Raw genomic sequence first — 25000 nt, forward strand, 5'->3', positions numbered from 1 at the left:
GTGTCGCTGATGCAGTGCCCCTCTACTAGTACACACACTGGAACTGGTACTCATTTCGCTGACCTCGGAAGGATGACAGGCTGAGTCAACCCCCTGGTGTATTAATTCAGCGGCCGACGGGGCTTGAACTCAGGACCCTAGGATCCCAAGCCGCCACCCTAACCACTGAGCAAATACCAGGCTTATTGGCCTCTGTATTCTACCACCTCCTTTTTGGTCTTGCACCCTCTGCCCTCTCTTGGCTCTGTCCCTCCCAGGTTTCTGTAGGTGGTGCATACAGTCTGCCAGTAAACCTCTTCTTATTAAACTCCCAACATCCAGGCTCACTGCTCACCTCCACTCATTTGTTCTTCTTTTCATTCACCTGTAGAACCAACTTCCCCAGTTTGTTCAGTCCCATTCTTCCCTCCAATGCTTTAGGACAGCTATTCACAACTACCTTGGGTCATCCCCCATCCATACTCATGATCTCTTCTACCCCAAATGACCCCATTCCCAAGAACTCCCTTTTTACACGTCATTGGGATTTTTTTTTCTGCTCTCCCTCACCACTTTTTGTTTGCTAGTTGTGGGTTGATTTCTTCCTTTTCTGTTTCATCCCCACTTTCCCCTTCCTCCTCTTCTTCTTGCTGTGTTGCATTCAGCTTGTGTGCAGCTTCTTCGCCCTCATGTGTGCTCTTCACCCTCCCCTTGATCCCACTTTTACTCTACTATTGGTGTTTCCCCCTTTCCATTTTGCTCTTGCTCACCCATGAGCCTCGATAATGTGTACAAAAAAGGGGGGTGTGGGGGAAATCCTGCATGGTCCCATATCTCAGTGGTGAAACGTATACAAACTGACCCTTGCCTTGCTTGGTACAGGTTAGTTGGCGGTGCCTTCAGTTTTGAATTTTGAACAAGCTCAGGGTAGACAATATCATCGCACAAAATTTCAGTCTCGTCTATCAAACTTTTTTTTTTTTTTTTACAAGTTCGACAATAAAAAAAAAATAGTCCACTTCAACCTTGAAGCTCCTTAGTTGTACATTATATGCCACACAAATTCCATCATGGTGCTGTGTGGCAAAAATGTACAAACAGGGGCATTTAAATAAATTCCACATGTACAGTATTTACAATTGCTACAAATTAAAGTCTTACGAAGAGAGAGAGAGAGAGAGAGAGAGAGAGAGAGAGAGAGAGAGAGAGAGAGAGAGAGAGAGAGAGAGAGAGAGAGAGAGAGAGAGAGAGAGAGAGAGAGAGAGAGAGAGAGAGAGAGAGAGAGAGAGAGAGAGAGAGAGAGAGAGAGAGAGAGAGAGAGAGAGAGAGAGAGAGAGAGAGAGAGAGAGAGAGAGAGAGAGAAAGAGACACAGAGAGAGAGACACAGAGAGAGAGACACAGAGAGAGAGACACAGAGAGAGAGACACAGAGAGAGAGAGACACAGAGAGAGAGAGACACAGAGAGAGAGAGACACAGAGAGAGAGACACAGAGAGAGAGACACAGAGAGAGAGACACAGAGAGAGAGACACACAGAGAGAGACACACAGAGAGAGACACAGAGAGAGAGAGACACAGAGAGAGAGACACAGAGAGAGAGACACAGAGAGAGAGACACAGAGAGAGAGACACAGAGAGAGAGACACAGAGAGAGAGACACAGAGAGAGAGACACAGAGAGAGAGACACAGAGAGAGAGACACAGAGAGAGAGACACAGAGAGAGAGACACAGAGAGAGAGACACAGAGAGAGAGACACAGAGAGACAGAGAGACAGAGAGACAGAGAGACAGAGAGACAGAGAGACAGAGAGACAGAGACAGAGACAGAGACAGAGACAGAGACAGAGACAGAGACAGAGACAGAGAGAGAGAGAGAGAGAGAGAGAGAGAGAGAATATTTACTGATTTGTCATCAGGTTGCATCCTACAATGTAAAACAAACCGCCCATCAGATATCAGGAATTGTGATCTCCCCGATACCAACATTGCCTCCTCCTGCCAGGTAATCCGCAAGAGATGCCAGCACGTCCAGCAGGAGCTCCCGGCTAAGCGTCCTCAGCTTCGGTAGCTTGCTCACCTTTGTACACGCGAACACACGTGGATCCTACTATTTTCTGCAACAAAACTCAATCATATGGTGGCTGTATGATCAACAAGCATATGTAACCAGTACTGCCATCTCCTTCAAAGCATACGCATCTCACCTTCGGAAAATGATGCACAATGATATGGAGACAATGCTTTTTCATATCCCATGCCTGGGTCTTATCTGCAGCTTCCAATATCTAGTGACGAAGTGTAGAGAACACAAAAAACAAACAAACGTGAAAAAGCATGGGTTTTTAAGACAGAAGAGGAATTACAGACCAGAAGAGGTTGTCCAACACGTACAGATATAACGATGGAGATGCTCAGCCAAAGATTATGGCCAAATTACACTCCCAGGCCTTCAATGACAGGCCGGGCAGCCAATCGGCATGACGAGGATACCACTGCATCAACACACGCTGACCTGCAAGACATTCTGGAAGGTCACGTTCATTTCTAGGTTGTGCCGACAGTAGGCCCTCAAGCGGTTGTTGGTGAATCCATAGTAGTAAGGAGCAGAGAACAGGTAGCTGAGAAAGAGAATGTCAAGGTAACAAAGGTAAAAACAGCCAGCCCGTCATTTCTCGGTCTCCGATGGAACCAATGGGAACGGTGAGGGTGATCGGAACGCGAGCGAGATGATCTTGAACATCCGAAGACAACCAAACTCAAATTTCAAAATCTGAGAATGACTACATCATGTAATGAATTTTGCAGATCAACATTTAGTTTTATTTAAAAATTGATCACACCAATTGAAAGAAAAACAAGGTTCGGTTGAACAGTATATACATCGCATGGAATTTCCTGGCAATTTCTGTGGAAGCAGTCATGTCCATTTTTTCTGTACAAGGGTCGAGGCTAATGGAGAAGACAAACGACAAAGCGCAGCGGGTTTACAAACTACCACAGGGTATGGGGGAGGATGAGCAAATGAGGAGAAAAGCAGGATAACACAAAAATGACCACAACAATGTCCTGGAGAATAACACAATGGGAAAGTCCATGAACGTGACATCACATGTGTGTTTCGGCCACAGACGACGACATCATAAACTCCATTAAATATACTTTAAAATTCACCAAGGATGGTGATGAAGAAAAGTGCTTTTTTAAGACAACGATAAAAACTTCAAAAAAAGTAAATCTCAAAATATGAATTTGGTTAACTCAAATCAAATTCATTTCGCAACGTATAGTGATGAGCAGCCTCAATAATATCAGAGTGGATACAGAGAATCCTCAGGAGGCATATGGACATCTCCGTAGTAGATGTAACGAAGAAGAGACTCAAAGGCCTGTGGGCTGGGTACCATTTCCCCGATGCTGATTGTTACACGGCCATCCTTCGGAGAAAAGGAACGAAACATCGCTTCAAAATAGCTGCATTCCGAGAGGGAGAGAAAAAGGGTGACAGACAAACATACGATGCTCGAAATCAGATGACAAAGATCAAGGTGAACTAAAATGGTACTTGTTAGAGCACGTACCTCCCCCCACCTGATTGATCAGTTTAAATTTTCTATCCCATTAATAGACTAGATTCAGATCCAACCTTTCACCAAAATCGGATCGGCTTGTCCTTATCACCTGACCAACCCATCCACCTGGTTTTGTCATAACTCATCCACAACTTTTTGACATGTTGTATGACACACAGTTTTTGGCCCTATCTCTCAATTATGAAGAATCACTTGAAATTTTTTTTTTTAAGTTTATGAAGAACTTCATACACAAAATGATGAAGAATCACTTGGATCCAGATATTCAGCAAAATCAAATAAATTCATCTTTGTCACACACCTAACCTGTCCACCAAGTTTCGTCCGAATTCATCCATAAACTTTTTGAGATATCATGTTGACAGACAAAACAAACAGACAGACAGAGGTCAAAACATAACCTCCGTCCACGTACACTTTCGGTGGCACAGGTAAAAAAGAATAGAAAATGGAAGCAACAGCAAGAGGGTGCAACATCTGTACCTGGAGCGTGCGGTGAGGATTGCTTTATGAGCTGGAGTTGTTTGATCATCCAGTTGAAGCTGGACGTCACAAAATTCTGCTCCGCCACCTTCCAGATAAACTTTCATGTCCTGCTCCAGTGAGGTGCCTTCAACACATTGTTTCAGCTGACTCAGTTTACCTGGTTCAGGTTCTACACAATTTATTCTCACAACTAAAATGAATGTCTTCATTCTCCGACTCCCTACGACCCGAACTCTTTAGTCTGATATTAAGGTGGACCGAGTAAACATTTTTCCATATTTGCAGATATCTTCTGCACTAATAAATAACAGTGTGTGTGTGTGTGTGTGTGTGTGTGTGTCCTCCATAATTCCAAAACCATGAAACCGAGCAGCCAGAAACTTTGCATGCGTACGAAAAAGACTCCAAGGAAGTGCATGACTGAAAATTGGGTGTTTGGGTTAATTAAAACATCCCTTTTGAAGATCATTTCTGGCCTCATTTAATTATATCCTTCATTAGGCACATCCTCAGTCAGCTCGCTGCTGGGGTCTTAAATCACCATTTTGTTCGGCCTATTCAAACATGCCTTGCTTTGGAAACACGACCTACTCGCATGGACTAATAAAAGTGTACAATCAAAATATTGTCATGTCCAGGGGGTTTGACTCCTACCCTGGACAGATGGAAAAGCTTCTCCCTTGAAGTCCTACAGCCGACACTCGGAGATTAATACGTGCGCGGGAAGGGGGCGCAATGGCGGAGGAGCGGAGGAGCACAGCACAGGGGCGCTGCGCCAGGACAGCACAAGGGGTGTTTATACTCGAACCCCACTACAAATGCATGGCTACAGCTTCTTAAAAGGGATACATTTGATGGAAATAAACAAATATTTACAAAGGACAATAATTCAAAAGGGGAATGAAAATAATGAAATAAATAAATCCTACAGTCGAGGCGCCTCTTCACACAGACTCAAATACAGACGAAGGGAAAGCAAATTAAAAAGAAAACACTTCATTTTGAGTATTCTTGGACTTAGCTTGCCCAGAGTTGGTCTTTGTGGAACTTGGAATCAAGGCACTTGTATTCGCACGTGCAGACGCATGCAACAAAATGGCACCTCATTGCTTCTCTCGTAGCAGGACATACGCATGTCAGGCAATCCGCGAGCGACACTCCACACCAAGGCTCAGAGCCCCAGTGTAACGGCTTCATGCATCGATCGTCCTCACAGACCCAACCAAGAGCCAAAGGCCAGCGTCTTGCTTCACCACGCAGGGCCAAATTGTCTCAACACAAATACAAGGATCGTGCCGTCATCCTCGTCGCGTGCGCTCATCCTCAACTCTCGACTCTCCAAAATGCACAAGCTTTCCTCTGGTCACGGCTCTCCAAAATGTGTAAGCCAACCTTCCTCTCGATCACGCCAAAAAATCCTGCGCCTCCAGGGCATGGCCTGATCGCACGAAACACAGGAAGGCAGGGCTTCAGCCTGCTCGGCTAGCTTCTAATGTCACGCCCATCAATCATCAGCCCCAGGGGCGTGACTTCACCTGTGGTTACCCTTTGAAGGCGGGGCTTTCTGCCCGCTTGTGGTTGTTTTTGGGGACCTGTTCCCCACCTTTATTGCCGAACTTAATATATAAAAACATAGGGAAAAATCACAGGGGTGATTACATACTGGGGAAGCTTATTATTAAACCCTAGCTAACCAACACGACACCACCCCCCTCATGTGGTGACACGTAACACTCAAGCTCACAGATTCCCTACTTAGTTACATCGAGATGCATCCTTCACGCCTGTGGACCAAGCAACTCCACACAGTGCTATATTCCTTATTAAATCCCTCATTCTACCCCCCACAAAGGGAACACAGCCCCCTCCCGGGAACCGTAGCTCCTGTAAGGTTCAATGCAGGCGTTACCATTTCAGCCTCACCACTTACTGACTCAAACCTCATTATCTGATGAAATAAATTAGATGGGGCTGTGAGAAGCGAGCTCCAGCTAACTTGCCTATTTTCCTAAACTTTTTTTCCCCCCTTAAACACAACAATTCAATTATTTGCAAAATTCTTCGTTCATCGGTCCTAACTCCTGTGGCGGGGACAAAATGTCAGCAAGCACACACAAAAACTTACGATAATGGACAAAACCTTAACCAAAAATCTATTTTAACATTTGTACAACCCCTTTCTAATGACTGCATTCATCGGTGGATGCCACAATACCCAACGTTACCTGCGGAGCCATCCCAATTTACATGAGCCCTGTCTCTACGGTACAGGTTAGTGACATGGATTTAGTGAACCTTCCTCACACACATACATAAACCTTATATGAATCATTCATTCCAACCCTGCAAGATCATGGCATAAATGTTGATACACACGTGATCCTCACCTGGGCAGCGGGGAGGTACCGTACAACAAAAATGGTGGGGGCTCTTCCGGTAAAGCTAGCTGAGGTCTAAAAACAAGTCGCCCGACTCACGAGTTCTTGTACCCCCCCCTCAACTATTCGGTCACTGACAGCCAAACAGCTCCTTTGCTGTACGCCCCGTCGGGGCATATTACATTACGGGGCATAAAATTACAAAATTTCCCTACCGTTGGGGGGATAAAATTATATTTTCCCTCCCATGGGTGGTGGGGGGGGGGGTTAAATAACAATATTTCCTTACCGAGGGGAGGGGCGTAAAAATTCCCCTCCGAGGGGAGGGGCGTAAACGGGGCAAAATTTTCCTACCGTGGGGGGGGGGGTTAAGATTATAAAATTTACCTGCTGTGGGAGGGGGAGATACCCTACCAGCACCCTCATAGACCCCACCCCCCTCCCTTGCTTGCACAACAGATCCTTTCCATTGTACCTCTTTTAATTCTCTCAATGTTGACAACTGGAATTGTCAATTCATAATGTTGCAATTTATGTGAAAGTACTGAGATCTCCCATGTCCTCCGAAATATGATAATTAAACATGAAAATGATATTAAAAATTACCCCCGTGTGGGGGTGACGGTCATCTCTATAATGTTTTTTACTATCATAATCGATGAACCGTTGCCAGATATCTCCTAAAATGACAGATTTTGAAACTTTCGTGACCTTGACCCTGACCTCGAATCCGGGAAAAAAATATGTCGTTGGGTATCACTCATCGACCTCTATCCACATACCAAATTTCATAAAGTTCGGAAGTAAAAAGTTTTCTTTGTACCGGGAGGTGTTTTTTACCATCTTCCAGGTTACGTAGCGGCAAACGGGATGGAAATTCAAAAATCTGTCCGTTTGATAAAAGATAATATTTTTTACTATCATAATCAATAAACAGCTGCCGAATATCTTGTAGAATGGCAGACTAGATAGGTTTTGAAAATGGCGATTTTTATAACTTACGTGACCTCGTGACCTTGACCCTGACCTTGAACCCAGACAAAAGTTATATCGTTGTGCAACACTCATCGACCTCTACCCACATACTAAGTTTCATCAAGATCGGAAAGAAAAATTGACGGACGGACGGACATTTGGTCCGGCTTTATTAGGTCATCTCGGTAGAGACGCCCTAAAAATGGAATAAAAACACTAAACCATCAAGCGCCGTTGGGGATGGAAGACAAAACCAAAGATAAAAGAAGTTGAATTTTTACCGATATCTGTCGGAGTGTCGGGCACAGTGCGAAGAGGGGGAGGCTGCTGCTTCCGGCGGACAATTTCCACAAGCAAGGCTGGTGAGAGCTTTTCAAATTCTTCGCTCATAATCACCTGTCGAGTGCAACCAGACGATAAATTAAACTGTCTTACACAAGGGGCACGTTAACCAAACGGTCCTCAAACTATGATGCAGCACAACTCACCTGGATGTAATGTGAATCCTTAACCACGAAGTTCAGACAGAACTCCTGATTTAAAAAAAAAGAAAAACATTAAATAATAAGGGAAAAGTGAGGGAAGAGAAAGGGAGATGGAGAGAAATAAATATTAATACACTTTCATTTTTTCAACGAACTTGCTTTCACAAATATCTAGCATCTCAATTTATTACAAAGGAATTATGAGAGGGGGAGAGGAGTGCTTTGGTTGTAAAAGTTTAAATCAAGAGAAAAGTGCAAGGGAAGGAGGATGGAAAGAAGTCGGGGGAGGGGGAGAGTATGGGGAGTGAGGAAGGAGGGGTTGGGAAGAGACGGAAGAGATCAATGATGCTCATGGTTTGATGACGGCGTTTCTGAAAATGAATGCACGTGGTGGACGTATCGTACACAGGTGTACACACAGGTTTGTACATTTCTGTAATTGCCTTAGTTGCCAGTGGAGAGTAAGAGAAAGTAAACCCATGAACAGCAACTCAAAGAGCAACTGAACACAGTTGGCCATTTTGTAACTTTGCTCAGGATATCTTTTTGCTTAGACGACGGGTAAAGCCCAAAATGTCAGCACATCGTGACCCTTGATGGTGGATAACTCAAACTATTTTATTTTTACATTTGTATTATCTTGTGCTGCCAATGCAGACCATTTGTTTTGGGCTGGAATTTGCAACCACATTTTTACACCAGGACGGTTACATTTGAAAAATGAAAGGAATGAAAAGTAAACTTTAACAAATGGCCAAACACAAAGAATATGTCAAGATATTATGTAGTTCATTGTTCTATCGCCTTGCTGTTGATATGTAATCAGGCCTTCGGGTTTGTTGATAAAGGCTCTTCCGCAGCCTGATGGAGTACTGCTCTCCCCTCTGGACTGGTACTCCTGCTTCTCATCTTTCTCGGCTTCACACTGAGGAAACCAAGGCATTTAGGATCATTGGCATCTCTCACTATGAGGCTGAGTCTTTGGGCCTCTCACTCTCTCACGGTAGGCAGGTCAGTGGGCTGTCTTCTACCGTCTCCTCTCCGGCCTCACCCCCTCTGCTCTGTCTACGATATGTCCTCACGTGTGCCCCCCCCCTCCCATATTTCCGCAGGGCGTTCAAGGTCTGCCAGCAACCATCTTCTGGTCAGGTCAGGTATGGGAGCATGTGCCAGAACAGCGCGTCGCTGCGTCCACTTTCCGCCGGTACTCCAGGGGCCTCCGTCTGGCCATCCCCCAGGCAGATGTCAGGCCCATCCCCATCTCCTTGAGATGATGGTCAACCTGCTGCAACCACGAGGAATGTGGTCGGCCAACTGGCCTCCTCCACTCATGAGACTCCCTCGCTGAGAGAATCTGGTGAGCAGGATCAGCGTCAGGAAAACGAGCCACATGTCCATACAGCCGCAACTGACGCTCACGGACTATGCAGGTAACAAATCTCATCCGAGTCTCTCTCAGCAACCGCTCGTTGGACACAAAATCCGACCAGCGATAGCCAAGGATTCTCCGAAGAGACCTGGTACCAAAGGAATTAAGTCTCCGTCTCAGATCCTTGGTCAGAGTCCAAGTCTCGCATCCATAGAGCAAGACTGGAAGTACCAAGGACCTGAAGACTCGGACTTTCGTCCTCCCGCACAGGTACCGGCAGTGCCACACCCCATGATCCAGTGAATCCATGACTCCCCAGGCCCGACCCAGACGTCTATTGACCTCTGACTCACAGCCAGCAGAGACATGAATATCACTGCCAAGGTAAGTGAATCTCTCCACGACCTCAACATCCTCACCACAAACAGACACAGACAGGACAGCAGCATCCAAGATGTCACCGAAAGCCTGGATCTTAGTTTTGACCGAAGAAACCCGTAATCCCAGCGGCTCCGACTCCTCTTTCAGCACCTCGAGGGCCCCCAAAAGGATGTCTAGAGTCTCCGCAAAGATGACTGCATCATCTGCAAAATCAAGGTCCGAGATCTTGACATTCCCAAACGATGCACCGCAGCTTGATCTCTCAGACATCCTCCCTAAAATCCAGTCCATACAAGTGCTGAAAAGTGTGAGAGCCAATACACACCCCTGACGAACTCCAGTAACAACTGGAAATAAGTCAGAGATGGTACCACCACACTTCACAGCACTCTCAGTACCAGAGTAGAGTTCAGACATCAGATCGATCAGTTTTGGTGGCACCCCACGAAGACCAAGAATCCTCCAGAGGACATCCCGATTCACTGAATCGAACGCTTTACAGAGATCAACATAGGCTGCAAGCAGCCCCTGCCGAAACTCTCGTCTGCGTTCGGTGAGGACACGAAGGGCAAGGATACGGTCAATCGTTGACCTCTTTGGTGTAAAGCCTGACTGCTCTGGACGCTGGTGCTCAAGCAGATGGTGGCGAACCCTATCAAGAATTATCCGAGCAAAGACCTTGCCCAGCACTGAGAGCAGCGTCACTCCTCGGTAGTTGTTGCAGTCTTGGCGATCACCCTTCCCTTTCCAGAGAGGGACAACAAGGCCCCTCTTCCAGTCAGTTGGGATGATGCCTGTGTTCCAGGCAGAGCACAAAACTGCATGCAACGACACGAGTGCAGCATTTCCACCAGCCTTGAGAAGTTCAGCATGGATGCCACAGATCCCTGGAGCTTTGCCCCGTTTCAACTGGTTCACCGCAGCCCGTGTTTCCACAAGCGAAGGTGGACCACAGTTGATTTGAGGGTCAGCAACAGGGATTGCAACACCCTTGACGTCCAACTCGACAGCTGGGGGATCAGCCTGGTACAACCGCTCAAAGTAACCAGCCCAGCGGGCCTTCACTTCAGACTCCTCTGTCAAGAGCCTACCACTCTCTGCTCGAACTGCATTACTCCGAGGGATGGGCTTGGATGAACGCAATGCGCGAATTCCCCTGTAAGCGGGATGAGAATCACCTGTCCACAGGTGATGCTCTACCCCCTCACAGATTCCTCGCACATAGGCCTCCTTGTCCACCCTCAGTGCACGTACAGTTTTACGCCTCAGCTCCCTGAACAGCTCAGCTCTGCCATTCAGCCTGGCCCTGCGACTCTGGTCAATGGTATCCAGTGTCCCTTGAGAGACAAAATTCTTCTTTGCCCTGCGGTGAACTCCAAGACATCCACCGGCAACATCAAGGACGGTGGTCTTGAAGGCACTCCACAACTCTTCAGGACCCCCCAAAGCACCCAGACCCCCCAAGTGTCCACTCAGCCTGTTCGCAAACTCCTCAGCTACTCTCTCATCCCTGAGCTTGGCAACATCCAGCCTAGGCTGGGATGGTACTATTCTCCAGGATTTAAGGTGCAGCTTTAGAGTTGCTACCACAAGCCTGTGGTCAGTATTGAGGAACTGAGCACTCCGGTAGACCCTGCAGTTCTGGATCATCCTCCAACGACCGTCAATGAGGACATGGTCAATCTCCTTTGCCACACCGCCAGCGTTGGAATACCAAGTCCAGCGATGAGCTTGTGGGTGCTGAAACCATGAACCAGCCACCCTGATGACTTCTTCTCATGAAGTCCATGACTTCTTGCAAAGTCAAGGAACTTTGTGCTATTCTGGTTCATACTTCCTGACCCATGGGGACCAACACATGTCTCATAACCATCCCTATCAGTTCCAGTCGATACAATGAAATACCCCAAGACTCGAAGTATATCTCGTCTGGGGCACTGATCAACCACAGACTCGAGCGTGGCGTAGAATGCATCCTTCACGGTGAGATCACTCGCCTCAGTCGGAGCATAAACAGAGACCAGGGAAATGACACCTAAGGAGTGACGAATCCTTAATCGCATAATACGCTCGTTGACCGGTGTTACCTCAATTATCATTGGGATCAGCTTATTGGACACAGCTACAGCAACTCCTTGGGTATGGTAACCATCAGAGCGACCAGACCAATAGTAGGTGTAACCACCCACCATTATCTCGCTGCAATCCGGTCTCCGAACCTCAGAGAAAGCTGCAATCCCGATGTCCAAACGCTTGAGCTCAGATGATAACAGATTCAGGTGATCATCCTCTCTTAGGGATAGGACATTCCAGGCACCCACCCGAAAGGACCGCCTCAGGTTAACCCAAGGAGACCGCCGTCTGGTGGACGACACCTCAGCACCACTCCGCCACACTCTTCCGCAATCTGACCCAGGGATGTTACCCCGTGGTTTCTCTCCTATCATCAAAGATTGGGGGTCCCGAAGGCTTTGCCCCAATCCCGTCATCCGGTGAGCTGCCCTGCGAAGGGAAGCTGCACAGGAGGTACTCTCCCACGGAGTGGGTTTTCAGATTTTTTTTGCGTTTTTGCGTTTTGCGGAATGAAGGGTTTTACGGTGGCCGGAGTGCAAATCCTGCCACCAACCTCCTCATAAAAAGTAACCCAACTGCTAGAGGACGTCCGCAGACACAGTTGGGCACTAGATATGGATGGCCGTTGGCTCACAAGGAGCTCCTCCGCCCTTTGAACTTCTGGTGAAAATCTTCTGGTGAAACTACCAAAATCACGAATCACTGCTCACCTTCACTCTTTCATTCCTCTTTTTCCCACCTTTGGAATGAACTTCCACACTCTCTTCAATCCCAATCTTCCCTCCAGGTCTTCAAAATAGCACTTCACCACCATCTCTCATCTTCCGCCTCATCCAAAACCATGATCATTTCTACCCCCGCTAATCCACTCCCAACCCACCTCCTTCAAATTCCCTGCTTTCCTTCCTGAAAGTCCCTGTAGTGTCAATCTTGTATTCCCCGTGTTCCCCGCCCCATCCCTCTCCCTTCCACAGATCTCCTCAAGTCTCTGTTCCCCACTGTTTTTTTTCCTTCACTCTCCCACCCCTCGTCTCCTGCTCCCCTTGTTGTACAATCTTTGTGTTAGCTCTCATACGAGCCTCGACAATGTGTTGAGAAAAAAACAAAGGCAGTTTTGCCACTCCCATTGGTTGACATCAGAGGTTCAAGACAGAGCAGATGGGATTTTCAGGAATATGTTAACCACAACACAACTTAACCATAAGGAATATATTATTTTGTAACCAGATCTACGTGCCCGTGGCATTACAAAAATTATACACATTTCTTCAACAGCTCGCAGAAGGCTGTGAAATTACTCTTGTTCATGTGCAGTAAAATGTAACCTCAATTGGTGCCTTATAGTGCATGTAGTGCAATTTGGTGCGTGCAGTGGTATGCGGAACGTGTGGTGCATGTAGTGCGGTGATTTGCCTTCAACAAGTCCAGACGGAGACGACAAGCATTTGCTAAAACAGCCAGCACGTTGGAAAGCCCCACCGAAGCGTGCACAGATTGCAGGGACAGCTGCTCGAGGCGGACCAGGCTGAACCGGAGTGCCAGGCGATACACCTCGCTCATGAGAAGCACGTCTTCCACGTAGCCTGGTTCAGGGAGACATGCGATTGAGATTTCACATGCTTCATGGAGGTTCTTTGACTGATTCATAAGCAATGCAGTACAGTACAGTGCAGTACATTCAGAAAGTATTCACACCCCTTGACTTTTGTCACATTTTGTTGTGTTTCAGCCTGAATTGAACATGGATTGAACATGGATTGAATTCACATTTTTTGTCACCAATCTACACAAAATACCCTATAATGATAAAGTGAAAACTTATTTTGGAATTTTTTTCCAAGTTAATAAAAAATGACAATCTGAAATGTCTTGCATCAATAAGTATTCAATACCCCCCCCCCCACCCACCCATCCCTCCTCCTTGAGTCATTACTTTGTAGAAGCTTGTTTGGCAGTGAATACAGCTTCAAGTCTGCTTGGGTATGTCTGTATCAGCTTTGTACATCTGGATTTGGGGATTTTCTTCCATTTTTCCTTGCAGATTTGCTCAAGCTCTGTCAAGTTGGATGGGGAGTGTCGGTGAACAGCAATCTTCAAGTCTTTCCACAGCTTCTCACTGGGGTTAAAATCTGGGCTTTGGCTAAACAACTCAAAGACTTTCACATTCCTGTTCTGAAGCCATTTCAGTGTTGCTTTGACTGGATGCTTGGGGTCATTGTCCTGTTGGAACATAGATCTTCACCTCAATTGCAGGTCTTTTGCACTCTGAAGCAGGTTCTCCTCAAGGATTTGCCTGTATTTGGCTCTATTCATTGTTCCCTCTATCCTACATGGCTCCTCGTTCCTGCCGCTGAAAGGCATCCTCATAGCATGATGCTGCCACCACCATGCTTCATGGTAGGGATGGTGTTGGATGGGTGATGAGCTGTGCTTGGTTTCCACCAGTTGTAGCACTTTGCACTCAGGCCAAAGAGTTCAATTTTCGGGTAAAGTTTCTGCTCTTATACAGAAAGGTGTATTTATTTCCAAATCATGTCCAATCGATTGAATTGGCCACAGTTGGACTCCAATCAAGTTGTGGACCATGCATCTCAAGGATGATCAAAGGAAATTGGATGCACTCGCACTCAATTTGGAGTCATCGCAAAGGGGTGAATACTTCTTGACAATCATTTCAGTTTTTCATTCTTTATTGATTTGTAAAAATTTCTAAAAACATGTTTTCATTTTGTCATTACAGGGTATTTTGTGTTGATCAGTGACAAAAAAATTATATTTGATCCATTTTAAATTCAGGCTGTAACTCAACAAAATGTGTAAAAAGTTGAGGGGTGTGAATACTTTCTGAAGGCACAGTAGATCAATAACCCGAGATTATCAGCATTATGGGGCCCAAATAAAGCAATGTTTTTCTCCATGGATTTGGATTGCAAATAGTTTCCACATTCCTACCCCCGATCAGCAGGTCCTCATCCCTTGTCCCTAACTGTGAGGACCTCAAACATCCGAGACCTTCACTCCAACCTGACAGATCTCTCAATAAAGGCTGTTGCCAATAAAGCAGACGTCATCGGTTTAACAGAATCCATCCTCCTGCGGGACATCCCCAACTCCTTACTACAACTCCTGAGTGCAACGACTGTCTCCGTAGTACAACTACTGTTTGATCAACCTGAACTCCATCCTGGTGGCGGAGTCGCTCTGTATATCAAAAATTCCATTCGTCACTCTCCGTGGACTGCTCTTACACCTCCCAGATTTGAGGAGCAACTCTGGCTGTGACTCGGTCAGCTCCCACCTCGTGTTTGTCTGTGTGTTGTACTATCCTACCAACAGTGACGACTCCATCAATATCTCTCTCTAAGACAACATGGACCAACTTTTAAGCACTCATATAAACTCTCTCTTCCTCATATGGCATCTTCAAGTGACACCATTATTATTGGTTGGATGCTGGTAACCTCTCTCACCGGCCATGGCACTTCAGCAAAGGAATTCTGTGACTCCATGGGACTGACTCAATCTGTGAACTTTCCAACCCAGATTTCTTCCAATAGCAAATCTTCCCTTCTGGATTTGGTGATGACCAACTTCCCCACCAATGTGTCTTGCTCTTCCTCTGCCCCAATAAGTTAATCTGAACATGTGCTTGTGAAGGTCAACATATCTCTAGACATTCTCAGAGAATAGTCTCAGTGCCAGAGAGTCTGGCAGTTCACTCAGGCAAACTGGCAGGGTCTGCAAGCAGCCATCACACTTCAGGACTGGTCTCCTATGTCTACCACCCCTGATATTAACTCAGTCTGGGAATTCTTCTACAGAAACCTGCTCTCTCTTATGCACATATTCACCCCTTTTCATCTTCAATTATCCTACCCATAGTACACTGAATCCTGTGGTGACGCAGTTATGTTGAAACAACTTGCATTCTCCTCCCAGAACGCAAATGCGATAGAAGGCAACCTCAAATCATTCCACAAAGCCCACAACAAGTGTGTGTGTCTCCTCTTCGGAGAGCCAGAAAATAACATCTGTCAAGCATCAAGATTGAACTTTCAAACTTGTCTCCTGTCCTCCTGTCTCAAGAAAACCTGGCAGCACCTTGTAAAGTCTGTATCTGGTGTATGCTCCCCTCCCATCCCTTCCCTCTTCAAATGGCAGCAGACTCTGCTCGTTAGAAGGCCGAATGCCTCAATTCTGTTTCCTTCAAAATCTTGTGTCCACAATATCTCTCTCTTTCTCTCTCTCTCTCTTTCTCTCTGTACCATTCCTTCCCCATCGTTTTGAACTGCTCCTGGACTCTGTCTTTTGCACCTGAGAAGGTGGAGAAGATAATTTCATCCCTCGACTCTGACTCTGCAATTGGACTGGACGGCATCAGCTCAAATGTCCTAAAAACCTGCTCTGCTGCTCTTGCTCGGTCATCATCCATCTGCTTGGAAATCAGCCAACATCACAGCATCTTACATAAAAATATAGGGGCAATACCCCTGGGTGCTCACTTGGTCGTGACTGGATAAGATAAACAAGGAACCACTGGTTTGGCATGGATGGCCCACCAAATATCTAACGGAGAAGAAAGTAAATACCTATGGATTTTTTTTAATGCCTTGAACAAACTTGGGTACATACAGTGATGAACGTTGTGATGACGTTTCATCAAAATTGTATGTATAGTTTCAGAGAAGTTGTTGAAAATATTTGTGGATGGACGGACGGACGGACGACGTGCCATCCCGTAAGCTCCCTGGAACTACGTTCCAGGTGATTTAAAAAAAAAAAGGTGCAAAACTGATCCCCTTAACTGCAGACCAATCAGATTACTTCCAATCATCAGCAAAGTCATGGAATCCATAATCACAGTTGACATAAAATAATTCCTTTTCTCCAACAACCTCATTCCAATCAATTTGGATTCAGACCTGGTCACACTCCATTGGAAATGCTGCTTCTCCTGTTCCAACAATGGATGGAGGTCCTCAATGTCAGACATGAGATCAGGGCCATCTCTCTGGACATGTTTCAAGCTCTCTCCAAAAGGACAGTCTGGCAAACCCTCCTATCTACTTTCTCAACAACGCTCTCGAAGAAGTACAGTCATAGATCATGGCTGAGTGAGACCCAGGGTTTCAATCTTGGGCAAATCAGATTTCAAAGTTGGCCTCCAAAGCCAGATGCCGACTGGACATCCTCCATCTTGCAAAGTCTTTCCTTGGCACACCTGAACTGCTATCCACCTACACGGCCTTCATCTGCAGCTCGATTGAGTACTGCTCTTTCCTCTGGGCTGGTGCCCCTGCCTCACACCTTGCTCAACTTGACGCTGTGGAATCCAAGGCCTTCAAGATTATTGGAATCTTCTGTGATTAAGCAGAGTCCAAGGGCCCATCACTTCGTCATCGCTGACAGGTCGGTGGTCTGTCGGTTTTCCTCCACCTCCTATCTGGTATTGCACCGTCTGCCTTCTCCGTGCTTTGTACCCCCAAGTATCTGCGGAGCGCACGTGGCCCATCATTAACCTCCTTCTGGTGAAGCTCACAAAATCCAGAATCACTGCACACCTCCACTTATTTGTTCCTCTTTTTTGTCATACCTGTGAAACCCAACTTCCACATCCCCTTCAATCTATTTTCCCTCCAAGTCTTCAAGACAGCTGTTCACCACCATCTCAGATCATCCCCCATCCAAAATCATGATCTTTTCTACCCCTGTTAACTGCCCGTCACCCTTACCCTCACACCCAAACCCACCTCCTTCCAAATTTCAGTTTTTCCTTTTCATTTTGTATCTATGTCGTACATGCCATGCAACCTTCCCTCGCGCTCATTCCTCCTCACGTCCCTTATTTGTCTAAGTCTCCCTCTATTTTATCATTCAACCCTGCTGCTGACGTTCCTCACCCATTTCTACTGTTCCTTTTGTTCTGGTGCGTCCTGATTCGCTCAGTGTTCTAGGTCTTCCACGAGCCTTCACTTGGTATACAAAAATAAAAACACCAGTTCTCTCATCCGGCTGAGAAAGCAACCGTCTTGGTTGTTTTGACGAGCAATCCGAATGGAATCAGCCATTCGTTATCAGATTCACTTAGGTACAGTCATCACCAAATTCCCCTCTGTCCTACTATTTATTCCTCCCCACTTCTTGTGATTATTGCCATTTGTTTGTCAATCATTGTCCACAACAGCTGTTCCACCTGTTGTGCATATGCCACATTCTTCTGCCCCAATTGCTCAACATGCAATTGTTAATTCACCATGTCTGGACCATGTCTTTACCTGCAGTAAGCTCTGTAACAACAACAACTATCGACCATTCATGACAACAACCGATGACATCGGCATCATTTTCTCATCTAATCATCAATCTTGCAACTGTCTAGTCTTTGTCAACACCTGCATGCAAACCTGCAACTCAAGGACGGGATAAGCACACAACTTCCCAACCAGACTTCTCGAGCAAAATGCATGAATCGCCTTGGCTTGCCTTTACGAGGATGACTGATGCGATCGGTGTAGAGAAACTGGAGAAGCATCTCAAAGGGCTGGAGTTGCGCCTCTCGAATAACGACACGGATAGCCGGCGGCCGAAGATCGTCCACATCATCTGCTCCCACGTCAACCTCGGAAGTGGGTGTCCTGCCCTCCCTGAGGCACTGTACGGCATGACAGGAAGCACTGTAAAACGTCACAAGATGTTACATAGCGTTATTTGAAACAATATTGTACGACCTCGATTGGTTCGGTGCACAATCGATAAGCAAAACCTGGACCACACCACGTCGCCACACCTCATCTCGATCTTCCTTTGCACTGCAAATCTTCTCTCGCAGTTTGGGGCACCTGGCTGTTACCATAGAAATGTGCGCCCGTGTCCTTTGCTGTTCCTGCAAGACCCGTAACATCATTGAAACACGATAAAATTATCCATTAGGCACGTAGAAAAGTGACATGCAATATTAATAGAGTGGGAATTCGAGAATAAAAACAACGATAATGGAACCACAGGAAAATCAAATAGTCTCCATTTTGAATTATTTTGAGACATAAATGTAGAGCGGCCGCTGGATCATGGTGGAAATGGCAAATGTGATCATGAGAGAATAAAAGACGTGGTCTTGAAGCTGGTGGTTCACTTGCGCGTTGCTCACAAAAGTCGAATCGTCGGCACCGATGACGATGCAACAACTGTCCATCTTAGCAATGCCTTTGGCCCGTCATAACTGCCTTCACTGTGCCATAGTGCGTCATCCGTTGGATAAGTGGACCGTGATAAATAAACACTCGTCAGCAAAAACAAAAACAAAGGGAACATTATGAGCATGAGAGGAGCTCGAATGATTCGTTTTGCAGATTTTCAGCAGTTTTCAAGGAATCGTGTCATATCGTTTGAAACAGGAAGTACGTGGGCATGACTGAAAGGATGAATATTTACTTCGATCACGGTCGGTATCTCGTTTCAAATACAAACCAGTCATAAAACAAATGCCTCCTCGTGTGAAAATGGCACGGCTCATAACACTATCAAAACCAACCATTCTGGGAGATAGATGATCCCGGTTTCAAACAGGTTACGCTCACGGTGTTGTGCTTTAAAAAAAAGTAGCGGCCGAAAACCACAGGTGTGCAAGCACAGTTTGAAAAAGGCAATGCTCAATGACATGTTTGATGATCGAAACTTCATCCACATCGTCCAATTGATGAAAGAGCACGAACAAAGATGAGCTTAGCATTCTATATCCGGCAAAGCAGGTGTACGTCCAGGTATGCTGGAGCGCAAAAATAACTTACTTCTGGAAGAATGAACTCGACATCGCAAAACTGTTTGTTCTCCCATAGATTGCCGTAATCATCATGCAGTGTGCATCGTGGGTAGGATGAGAACTGCACGGTCAAAAACGGGAAGGAAACAAACGGTTTAACAAAATTGTTAACAACTTACAAATTGCAACACAACTTAGTTGAAAAGTAGAGCATGTGCTGTGAGAGCCAGGTGGACGCACACCACCGAGGTGTGACATGAACCACATTTTATCAATAACGTCTCCTTGGTGATTTATGGGGGCTTTGAGCATTGTTTAATTGCACACTCAAGGTCCTTTATGTCTCTCACTCACTGTTCAAAATATACACATGGATACCTACATAAGACTACTACAACTATCATGACGACAACAACAACAACAACTACGATGACAGCAGCAGCCCCAATTATTTCCAACTTCTTGTGGGGTTGGGTGACTTTGGGCCAAGTCTTTCACAAACCAGCTGGCCAGGTTCAACTGTGGACGATTTGGGCAGGTATTGTAATCTGTTGAAGATGCTGGTGATAACTGATCAACTCTTCGTGAAATACACCATGGGCTCTTCAACGTCCACCAACTAATGGCTGACAAGACGCTCAGTCAACGTCCATCCGAGGGATGGTGCACCTTGTGCTTCAACGTCCAGTCTGCGAAGCACCAATCCGAATGTCTACAGTTGGATCGGGCAGCGAATCCAGATTAGACAGTTCAAAGACGCAAGCCTGGTGTTGGCATAACGGTTAAGGTGGCTGGATTAAGTGGCTGGGCTGGATCCAAGGTTGGCAAAATGAGTACCAGCTTACTGGCAAACAGGGGCACTGAATCAGTGGCAAGTTACTTTTCCAAAAAATGATGCAACCAGCAACCACATGATGAATATGAAACAACAACAAGTTCAAAGACAAGTGTGCTACCTTGATATCATCATGCCTAAACCACACTGTAAAACAGCACAGGTGATTAAAAAGAAGAACCAAGAAAGTCTAAGTTAGGCCTAAACCGAACACAGAATTACTTTAAGTAACATGGATTACATTTGCAAATATTCCCCAACTTCCACAGTTCATGAAGCATTGCTGACGCAGCAGCTCCAACACCAACAACCACTTCACCCATGTGCATATGTAAAATGTAGATTCTCCCTTAGAGGGATCAACAAAAAAAATAATGTATAAACAATTTTATTTCTTTAAAACACTCAAAGTAGGACTTAAACGATTATTACATTTGGTCATTCAGCTGTTTAGTTTCAAGTTTATTACCTGGAATCGATACATTTCTCCACTACGGACATTGTTGTCTACAGTACCACCAAAAATGAACATTCCGTCATCAACAACAGCTGCTGCGTGGAACACCCGGCCAGACGGCAGCTTTGGAAGGGATTCATACACAGACGAGAAAGGGGTTTGAAGTGCTACAGAAAGAAATCATTTGCACCCTTTGGTAAAATTTGAACAGATGTAGACATTCGAGATTGTAGATAATAAAAGAAAATGAATCAAAAATAACCAAATAATTACCAACCACTCAGCTCAAACACCCGAATTCATGTTTACACTCACGCTCATCCCACCTCACTGTCCTGCGCAGGTGTAACAACATCCCAGGTGAGGCCATCAGTGTCATACACATGAAGTTCGCTGGGCAGTGTATTGTCAGCGGCACCAGCGAAAACGTACAGCCTCCTGTTGTATGCCACCATAGTGTGCCCATAGCGCCGCTGAGGGGGTGCTGGGGAACCCCTAAGCAGATGTTCCGTGGGGATTCGGAACCACCTGGCCAAAAAAAAGAAAGACGCACATTGATAAGGAAACATTGCAAAACCAACATGCATTTTACAGCTGGATCTTACCTGTAGTATGAACTTCTAGCTCATAGAAGAATGAGAAAAAGCAATGCACTGAGTGAGGCAGTGGAGCACCAATTAAAGGAGACAGAGACAGAGAGAGCCAGAAAGAGAGACAGAGAGAGAGAGAGACAGACAGACAGAGAGACAGACAGAGAGACAGACAGAGAGACAGACAGAGAGACAGACAGAGAGACAGACAGAGAGACAGACAGAGAGACAGACAGAGAGACAGACCAGCAACCAGAACAAAAGAAGATAGGGTGGGATAGAGTTAATGGAAGTAGAACAGATTTTGGGTGGAGATGGAGGATAACATGAGATGGGAGTAGAAGAGATAATGCCAACTTGAAACCTTGGAAGGAAGAGTAGGATTGAACATCTTCAGGAATGCAGTTCCACAAACAGGAGAAGAGGAACAAAAGTGGCGGTGTGCAGCGAGCCTGGATTTCAGGAATTTAACGAGTGGATTACTGGAAGAACGTTCGTGACCTCAACCAGAGGACAGGTAGTCAAAAAAGAGCGGCCTCCAACCTGTCTGCAATGTGTGAGTAACAGGACTTGTGCTTCAGCTTCATTGTGAGAGACTCCAATAACATTGAGAGCTTAACATTTCCCAGAATCCAGAAGAGACAGATGTGATGCTGTAGTATCAGCCAATAGGGGATAACACTCCTCCATCGAGTTATGGACAAACTCCATCGAGCTAGGTTTAGAGGCCTACGTTCAGTCAGCTCAGGAGAGGTTGTGGCTGACAGGGAGATGGGATATTCAAGAGACTGAACTTCTTCCAGTGCAGTAGCTGGCCAAATGGAAATAGATTGGTTCGCTTGATGACCCTTCTGGAATGACAGGATGAGACTCGGATTTCGCAGGATTTCAGCACACGTTCCATTAACAGGACCAGCATCTAAATCTATTCCAGACCAGCAGAGAGTGACAGAGTTGTTACCAGCCTTTTCATGGAATGAGGGCTCTGTACCACACACACTAATATATATATATATATATATATATATATATATATATATATATATTATATATATATAACATAAATAAATAGACACCATGCTTTTAAAATAATATATTTATTGAACATTTGAAATATATTTGACCAATTTTAATACATACACTAGTATTTGGTAGACTTGCCATTTGCAGATTTCAATGCATTTACTCTTTCAGACAGAACCAGCGAGTTGCGAAATTTTCACTTGTGGGATTTCTGCCCAGGCTTCACACAAAAGGTTTAGGAATTCTGCTCGTGGTGTTGGTTTCCTGGAAATTTTTCCCCACACAGCTCGATCCAATATGGCCCAGAGGTGTTCAATGGGATTCATGTCAGGAGACTGACTTGGCCATGGAAGTTGCTTGATCCCATTTCTGTCCTGCCATTCTTTGGTCTTTCTTGCAGTGTGGCATGGAGCTCCATCTTCCATGAAGTGTTGTTTTTGACTGTCTGACCAGTGGAGAAGACAGGAAGAAGTCCATCCTCATGGATAGAATGTATATCATTGAGTTGATGTTGGTTGCCAACACACTCCACAAGCTCTGACCGACCAGCACTCCAGATTGCTCCCCACACCATCACTGAAAAATCACCGTGTTTGACAGTTGGTTGCATTTGGTTCAAAGAAAACTCTTGACTGGGAAGTCTCCAGACCCATACGTGACCACTGTCAGAAAATTGAGCAAATTGGGACTCATCTGATGAAATGACAGTTTGCCAAAACTCCAAGGGTCTGGTGACCATCTCGTCAGTCCACTTCTTTCTACTTTGAATGTTGGCTGGTCCAGGAAGAGTTTTTCGCCGAGCTGCTCTCCCATAGTTGTCCAGTTTATGAAGATACCACACGGCAGTGAACTAACTTGGACCTCCTCTGCAACATCTGCTGCCTTGCAATGGGGAGTTTTCTCAATGAACCGCTTGACAGCTCGAAGACACCTTTCTCAGGGCCCAGGTTGACCAGAACAGGAAGCTGTGGATTCCTTGCATTTGCTGGTGAATTACACAATCACCCGGAGAAAGCGGAATGCCAAGGTTCTGAGCTATCTGATTGCTGGCTGACTCCACCTTCCGATTGGCCAAAAATTCATCCTTTTTGGAAAAAAAAAAAAAAAAAAATAGCGCAAAGGTCGTGTGCTCCCTGGATTCGAGACATAGTTAATTGTCATACATTACCCAATAATTCGTTTCTGCAAATAAATAATTAAATATTAGTCAAATCACCAAGTAAAACCGTGTTATACAGATGAAATGAATAAATTTAAGGTGTGTGTGTATGTATATATATATATAGTTGTTGTTAGTTACATACATACATACACATATACACCACCTTAGTTGTTGACCTTGGGCCTATGTTGACCTTAAAAATAATTGGTGGTTGAATTCAGTGACCTGAAAAAAAAAATTATATATATATATATATATATATATATATATATATATATATATATATATATATATATATATATATATATATATATAGTACAGGGGCTGCAAAAGTAGGAACCAGTAAGGATTATACCAATATTACCAGTATTATAATAGTGGTGTGAGGATTCATTTAATACGAGAATTCATTAAAATCAAAAACATTTGAGGGATTAATATGTTTATTATTGATATGCTTGTATAATCAATAACATACGTTTTGTGCGCACGTTTTGTTTTTCATTACTGTGTGTATGTGTATATATATATATATATATATATATATATATATATATATATATATATATATATATATATATATATATATATATATATATATATATATATATATATATATATATATATATATATATATATTGTTGCGGTTTTCGCGCCCGCCGGCGTGCTGACGGCCACGTAACTCGAATCGCGGCACGTCGCCCACCGGACGGACAATCCAGTCGTGACCCTCTCGGACTAACGCCGGGAACCAGTCACGGGTGGACCTTTCGGTCTCACCGCGATCGAGCCAATCAGCCCCCGCGTGGGATAGGGTTGCTCGCCAAATTCGACCTACCTAAGTACCCACGCGGAGGGTAGACCGGGCGATCGCACCTCGCCGCAGGTCGACTTCGGACACGGGCCACTTAAGCGACCCGTTCCGTACTATCAGAATAACCGAGCGGTGTTATCATCGACCTCGACGGTTTGATTAATTATCGGGCGTACTCAGCCCACTACCAACCCTTTACGTGAAGCAAGATGAGGGTTCAATGGGGGAAAAGACGAAGCGAAGCGGGAGAACAGTTCAACAATAAAGCACATTTATTCGCGGCACACGGGAAGCACACAAATACAATTCCACCAAAAGCACACAAAAAAAAGAAAACACAATTCCATTTACACAAAAAGCAAATATAAAAGCGAAAACACAATGCAGAGCTAATACCGACTACCGAGCACACGGCAACACTTATACAATTCTACTTCACAGACGGCGCCGACAACACATACCCAAAACCAAGGAAAAGAAATCCCCCAAGAATGAGGCAGGCCTGAGGCCGAGACCGGGTCGCGCCTACCCGTCTGGTGATGAGACGCGGAGCGGCGATGGCCCCGCAACCCGCGGGCCTCGTGGACGGTGTCTGGTAGGGGGTGGGAACGGGGCCCCCTTGGTCGCACTATCTCAGCGCGGGG

At 45.4% G+C, this 25000-nt stretch overlaps 1 protein-coding gene across 2 annotated transcripts in view; it reads right to left on the minus strand.

Moving 5' to 3' along the window:
• LZTR1 (leucine zipper like post translational regulator 1) overlaps window positions 1-25000 on the minus strand; it is a 57821-nt gene that overhangs the window by 432 nt on the left and 32389 nt on the right. For both annotated transcript variants that reach the window (XM_085893870.1, XM_085893869.1), the window contains exons 10-22: window positions 21094-21295; window positions 20780-20890; window positions 19504-19596; window positions 18504-18599; window positions 18200-18368; window positions 13130-13299; window positions 7897-7941; window positions 7690-7804; window positions 4053-4179; window positions 3301-3450; window positions 2492-2597; window positions 2184-2264; window positions 1-2056 (exon numbers count right to left, since the gene is read on the minus strand). The exon at window positions 1-2056 is cut by the window's left edge and continues 432 nt beyond it. In XM_085893870.1, coding sequence (XP_085749996.1) covers window positions 1928-2056; window positions 2184-2264; window positions 2492-2597; window positions 3301-3450; window positions 4053-4179; window positions 7690-7804; window positions 7897-7941; window positions 13130-13299; window positions 18200-18368; window positions 18504-18599; window positions 19504-19596; window positions 20780-20890; window positions 21094-21295 — 1594 coding nt within the window. In that variant the 3' untranslated portion in view covers window positions 1-1927. The remainder of the gene's footprint in view (window positions 2057-2183; window positions 2265-2491; window positions 2598-3300; window positions 3451-4052; window positions 4180-7689; window positions 7805-7896; window positions 7942-13129; window positions 13300-18199; window positions 18369-18503; window positions 18600-19503; window positions 19597-20779; window positions 20891-21093; window positions 21296-25000) is intronic.

This window comes from Eptatretus burgeri, chromosome 9, assembly GCF_056783735.1.
Source record: "Eptatretus burgeri isolate ZD-2024b chromosome 9, Ebu_testis_v1, whole genome shotgun sequence".
Taxonomy (NCBI): Eukaryota; Metazoa; Chordata; class Myxini; order Myxiniformes; family Myxinidae; genus Eptatretus; species Eptatretus burgeri.